Source organism: Ochotona curzoniae, unplaced genomic scaffold (genome assembly GCF_017591425.1).
Source record: "Ochotona curzoniae isolate NIBS_2020 unplaced genomic scaffold, NIBS_Ocur_1.0 scaffold_3890, whole genome shotgun sequence".
In the NCBI taxonomy this organism is placed as follows: domain Eukaryota; kingdom Metazoa; phylum Chordata; class Mammalia; order Lagomorpha; family Ochotonidae; genus Ochotona; species Ochotona curzoniae.
In genome coordinates this window covers 7,147,416-7,154,144 of record NW_024467115.1, presented here as the reverse complement: position 1 = coordinate 7,154,144, position 6,729 = coordinate 7,147,416, and the positions used below count along the sequence as shown (strand labels likewise).

Here is a 6,729-nt window from a genome sequence, read left to right as displayed (position 1 = left end):
AGCAATACCTTTACATAATTTGACACTGCTGTTTAAAGGTAGTCTCCCTAGTAGATACATGTTACTTGCCTAGAATGGTATGTCTGAGTAACATGTCCTATAATTTTTGAAGCATAGTAAATAATTCTTGGATTGAGTGCAACAGAAGGAAGTTCTGTTACTGCTTTACCCTTGAAGACTGGCATTCCACCCATGTTACATAACTCCCAATGCCCTTGTATTTGAAAAATACTGTTCAGTGTGAAGCCTGTGAAAGATGTTATTTTGGGGTGAAAGTCAGTAAAATTATAGATGAATACTTTAACCATTTTCAGTGACTACCAAAAATAACCATTTGCCAGATCTGTTGGCTTGACATTGTATTTGAATTACAGGTTTGAAAAAAGGCTGTTTCATATTATTAAACACCTGTTACTGTTACTGCCCTCTCCCTTGAACAGAGCCATTCCCACTCCAGTCTGATCCTGAGTAAGAGGAGGAGAGTGGGTCAGAAATTCACTGCAACAGGCATCACCTCAAAGAAAAGCTATTCTGCTTTCAAGCTGACAGGTGATTTAGGATAACGAACAGTGACAGGGAGTTGCTTTGGTACCCAGATTTGGGTCTCTCTGTTGGTCACTTTGGCTTGCATGGCACTAAAATGTGGCACATCTGTAATAAAATAAACATATCGTCTTCTTTCATTAAAGATCGTTATCTTTAATATAAGTAGTGTATGCTATTTAACATAAGTAGTTTATCCTAAGATGCAGATTGTTTGCTGGTATCATGTACCAGTCTTAGGGGTTGTGAATGGTAAGATAAAGTTGCATTGTAAACTTAACAATACCTTCTGTATAGCAGTGGTGGTATTAAAATAGTGGTCAGTTCCAAAATACAAACTCTTATAATTCACATTGGGATTTTTGATGATTGAAATATGGTTTTGGTTAAAATATTTTTCATGTACAATGGAGTTAACTTGAAGTAACTTTTTTAAAGATTTATTTATTTTTATTGCAAAGTCAGATATATAGTGAGAGGAGGAGATAGAGAGAAATATCTTACATCCAATGATTCACTCCCCAAGTGACCACAATGGCCAGTGCTGTGCCAAGATGGAGTCAGGAGCTCCTCTGCATCTCCCACACAGGTGCTGGGTTCCAAGGCTTTGGGTCATCCTTGACTGCTTTCCTAGGCCACAAGCAGGGAGCTGCATGGGAAGCAGAGCTGCCAGGATTAGAACCGACACCCATATGGGATCCTGGCACGTTCAAGGCGAGGACTTTAGCCATTAGGCATGGTGCTGGGCCCAGTAATTTGATTTATTAATAAAAGATTAAGTCTACTGAGTGCAACTTATTTTAGTAGTTGTGAAATGCTTGATAAAACTACTGCATGTGAACTGAAACTGACCCCGGATAGACCTGACTGAGAAATCAGGCAGTCTTGCAAACCAGGAGGAGCTTGCACAAGTCAAGTCTGTGACAGGCACGGAGCTCTGGAGTGATGAGGGAGACAGCTTGGGTCAGGCTGAGCTCAGGCTCAGGTGCTTTACTAGTGAGTTGCTTATCTGTCAACAAGTGGTAGTCTAAGACTGCTCACCCACCGATTTGATGATTCTAATTCATGGGAATTGACATATTCATGTTTTTAACTGTGTGTGTGTGTGTGTGTGTGTGTGTGTGTGTGAGAGAGAGAGAGAGAGAGAGAGAGAGATTCTTTTATTTATTGGGAAGTCAGAGAGACAGAGGGAGATCATGCATCTTCTAGATCACTTCCCAGATGACTGCAATGTTCTGAAGCCAGGAGGCAGGAGCTTCCTACTCATCTCCCATGAGGTTCAGGGACCCGTGTACTTGGCTTGTCCTCCACTGCTTTCCCAGGTACATCAGCAGGGAACTAATCAGAAGTGGAGCAACTAAGGCTGAAACTGGAGCCAAGGTTTTAAGATACATTTATTTGAAAGGAAGAGTGCCAGAGAGATCTTCCATTTGCTGGGTCACTCCCAAAATGGCTGTAAGAAATGGCACTGGGCTAGGCAGAAGCCATGGACCAGGATCTCCATGCAGAAGTTGCAGAACCATCAAGTTCCTCAGGTACTTGAGCAGTCATCTGTTGCTTCCCAAGCGCGTTAGTAGAGTTGGATCAGAAGAGGAGTAACCAGGACTTGAACTGGCACTCTGATAGAAAATGCAGCTACCTCAAGCAGCCTCTTAACGCATTGTGCCACATTGCTGGCTCCTTACCCACTATATCATATGGAAAAATTTAAAAAGGCTATTCGCATAATGGCAATCATGAGTGGTCAACATGAATAACACCAGGTATTTAGATGAATAGATATAAAAATGTATTTTCATCAAATTAAAGAAATTAAAATTTTAGTGAGTTAATGATCAGCCAAAATGGATTAGATGGTGTGAGATAGTAATAATTCTTTGTTTCCAGGGTTATCACTGTGTTTTCAGATTGTAAGGCTGGGACCATTATGTGCAGAAACTGGCTAGATAATGAAGATATGGAGCTACATACTGTAACTCTAATATAATGCAGTGCTGAATGCAGTTTTAAGAACAATTGCCAAGGGTTCACATCAATTGTATTCCCAGGCACAGAGAGACTGTGTACCGGCATGCTGCAGTGGGTGAGCCAGCACAGCCGGCGAGCCAGTTGGACAGGGCTGGTCTCCTGCCCAAGAGGCAGGCCAGGACTTCAACCAACAGGCTGGAAGGACAAACGGGAGAATGCCAGCTCTCCTTCTGGAAGAGTTTCTTTGTCTGTATGTGTCCACTCTGATTCAAGTCCTTAGCCCTCTTCCCTCTAAGGGAATACAGACTAAGAGCCAGGCCTATGAATGGGACATGGTCCTGAACTTGCTTGTCACTTAAATGCACGGACTGGACAGATTGGCAGGCTCCATTAATTTGAACAGACATTTTTCAGATTAGCTTTATTTTACTATTTCATACATGCTGAGTAAAAGTGCAAAAACCTAAAAATATGCTAAGAAATATGCATAGTATGTGGGATTTCTAGGTAGTAGGTCTGTTCATATGTGTATTTTTTAAATGTGCCTTAAGGCTGTGTCACTGCTCCCTAGTAATAGATGCTTGTTGCCACTCAGAAGAGTGAAGCATTCCAGGAAGCTTATCTTGGAGCAAGAAATGTTGAATCCATGCATAGTTTTTTTTTTTTTAATCAGAGGCATTTTTCATGAACTTTCTGAAGGCCCCTCCAAATAATGTGGAAGGCAAAAGTTACACAGAAATCTGAAACTATTAATAAAGCTGCTTGTTTCCATCCACATGGAGAACATGCAAACTGGAAAGGGTGGCTGGATTCTGCTTGTTCTCATTCTAGCTGTCCTTGATCTGAGTAACTGAACTTTATACAGACCACAGAGATTGTTGGATGTGGGGATTATCCAGATATAACCCCCTGGTAGTCATGGCTATTATTTTCATACCCTTTCATGTTCACCATATTAATAGATTTTTCAATCAGCACCTATAGAACCCATAACCCTGAGCACATAAAGAAATGAAGAACTATCAATTCGCCATGAAAACCAGTTATTTTAATCATTTAAATAAACACATAACAGATGTAGGGGAATGATAAACAGTAGATAGAGTTTGCTGGGAGCCATCCTTTTGCTGGAGCAGTTGATGAGGCTGAACGGAGAGGGCTTGTCCCCTTACCCGTCTGGAACATGCCGAAAGGAGGCCACTCCAAGCTCCCAGCCAACCTCTAGGAAGCTACATGCTTGCAGAATACAGGTGGAGTTACACAGACAAGCGTTAGGATCAATTGTGTGCCTGCATAATGTTGGGACATTTTAAAAGATGACAAACTATGAATGCTCAAGCATGGAGGTGGAGTGGTTCATCATCTATACACACACAAATGGAAATCATTTTATTAAATTGTCTACAGAGGCCATCTGAATAACAATGTGAAGACCCAAGCTTTTCTCCATGGGGTTTTGGTCTTTGCATCTGGATCTGCATGAACAGAGATGGGCTGGGCAGTGGGGGCTCCTTGTGGATGTGGCCGCAGACTGATTAAGTGGCTGCACCTAGCACTGTAGTTCCTCCTCTTCAGACCGCAGTGAACCCCCAGCCAAGCTCTGGGCACTGGCATGGGCTGTGGAGCTGAGCACCTCCTCAAAACTGCCTCCGCTGTGGTTCATCCCGCCTACTTTCGTCTGAAATGGGCAGATACACAAACACTTGGTTAGTTGCTTGTCATTTTTGTAACATTTATAACAGATTGCCAATCTATTGATTACTATCAAATTCAGAAATACTTTGTTTCTTCAACACCAAGTAAAGGAGGTAGAGGTGTTAGTTTCTTTTAGTTGAATACTAGAAAAGATACTTGATCTCAGATTTAGAGCTAGAATTCCAACCTTCAACTCTGCCGTTCAACTCTGCTGTCTGGTCAATGCCCTTCTTAATTCTATACGTAAGATTCTAATCCCTTTGAGAACATATTCAAATTTGTGGACTTGCAACATTCACCCACCCAATATAGAGCCAGAGAACTGACTTCATCAAAGTGGTATTAGGTTTTATAATTTTATAAATATGTTAAGTGCTCTATTTGGAATTTAACAGGGCAACCCGGATTCCTGGCAAACATCTCATGAAATGGTACAAGAGAACATGATCCCTGCTTTGAGCGCTGGGGATGGATCAAGTCCCAAGCACTGGGCATTTGCAGGTAGTTCTCCTCAGTCACATCCCTTACAAGGCAATGTTAGAACAATTTTATGAGGTTCTCCTTGTGTTCTTGCCCTTGACAAAAATTATAAATGCTGAGAAGTCAACTTACAACCTAAAAATATGGTTCAAGAGCTATTAGTCTTCTAATAACTCAGCATTCTATGCGCTAGTGTCTTCGCAGTTTGCAGTGTTTTGTCTGTTTTTTAAATTAAACATCCATGAGTTTTTATTTGAGATCATGAGTTACTGAGCAAGGAGGAAAGACAGATTTGTAGAGACATTTCGTCTGCTGATTCACTTCACAAATGACTGCAATTGCCAGGTTGCCAAATGACTGATGTGCCAGGATGAAGCTAGGAGCCAGGAGCTTCATCAGGGTTTCCCATGTGAGTGCAGGAGCCCAAGTAAACAGGGCCATCATCCCCCGCTTTCCCATTATAACACAGAACTGGATCAGAAATGGAAAAATTGGAACTCACACCTTTTTGGAGTACTGACGTGGCAGGCTCTACTCATTATGCCACAACACTCCAGTTAAATTTCCAGGAGTGTGGGTGTTTTTCCAATTTAATGCCTTAAACAGTAATGAAATGGTGCAGACAGAAGGAAAAAGGTAGGCATTTGGCCCAGAAGTTGGGATGCCAGATGGGTGCCCCCATGCCCTACTGAAGACTGGGTTTTGGTGACAGGTCTGTTCTCAACTCTAGCTTTCTGCCAGGGTGAACCCCCAGTGCAGCGTTGATGGTCCAAATAGTTGGGTTCCTGCAACCCACCTGGAAGCTCTTGATTCAGTCCCTGGTTTCTAGCTTCAGGCTGGTCCAGCTCTGGCTGCTGTGTGCATATAAGGAAAGGTAACAATCCCTTTTTTTTTTCCCTCTGCTTCTCAGACCAGTATAAAAATTTACATATGGCTGTGTATTCTGAAAATTTACCTAACAAAAGCCCTCCAGGGATCAGGTGCTGCGATGCAGTAGTTATGCTGAAACCTGGAGGTGACTGACCAGAGTTCCAGTTCAGGGTGCCTGACCAGAGTTCCAGTTGCTCTGTTTCCAATCTGGTTTCTTGCTGACACACTTGGGAAACAGTGAATGATGGCCCAAGTACTTGTGGTTCTACCTCCCATTTAGGAGTCCCTACTATGGTTCCTTGCCTATCCTGAGCTACTGTGGGTATGTGGTAAGCAAACCAGTGGATGGAAGTTCTCTCTCTTCCTTTCATATAGATAAGTGTATTTTTTCCTTTCAGAAGGCTTCAAAATGTTTTGTGCATGTCTTACAATGTTTTTGGTAGGTTCCCTTAGCCACGTGCAGTGTGGAAAAACACTGCAAAAAGGGAAGATAGGAAATAGATATGAAAGATTGCAAATAGATAACACTGAAACTACCAAACTGATGTCTGCTGCAAAATGATCACTCACAGGCATGTGAACACCACCAGGAAAAAATCCTGCTGCCTGACCCATGCTTCTGGAAACTTAACTAGGGAAGTCCCATCATTATAAAATGAAAAGCACTTATTTCCAATTGTCACTAAAATTGTCCTCTCTGGCCCCTTAAATTAATTATTAAATTGATTTCTTTTCTTTGCTTGGGATCAGAAGACTTTTACTTTAAGAGCCAAAGAGCAAACATTTTAGGCCGGGGAGCTACCTAGTCTACATCACATATATTCAAATCAACTCCCATGGCTGGGGGCATGACGTAAGTGAATAAACATGACTGAGCTTCCATTATTAAACCTTATGTGTAAGTTAATAAATTATACTACCATGCGACTCAATTATTATATGTCACAAACACTTCGGATTTTTTCAACCATTAAATAATACACAACTATTTGTAGCTTACAGATCATTCAAGAGCAGGTGCCCCACTTGGTGTGGCCCACGGGTTTGTCATCCCTCCAACACAACACACTGATTCTTACACTGTGTTCCCTAAATGCTGGAAAGAGGTGGAGTGTGGGAGAAATGCTTTCAACTGTGATTATTCAAAGAAATGCTTATTTCTTTGATCAAAGA

At 41.8% G+C, this 6,729-nt stretch overlaps 1 protein-coding gene across 4 annotated transcripts in view; it reads right to left on the bottom strand.

The window, feature by feature from the left end:
• Positions 1-3,543: 3,543 nt before the first annotated feature.
• TPD52L1 (TPD52 like 1) overlaps positions 3,544-6,729 on the bottom strand; it is a 98,531-nt gene continuing 95,345 nt past the window's right edge. For 3 of the 4 annotated variants that reach the window (XM_040965323.1, XM_040965324.1, XM_040965326.1), the window contains one exon: positions 3,544-4,189. In XM_040965323.1, coding sequence (XP_040821257.1) covers positions 4,061-4,189 — 129 coding nt within the window. In that variant the 3' untranslated portion in view covers positions 3,544-4,060. The remainder of the gene's footprint in view (positions 4,190-6,729) is intronic. The other variant, XM_040965325.1, reaches the window with a different exon arrangement.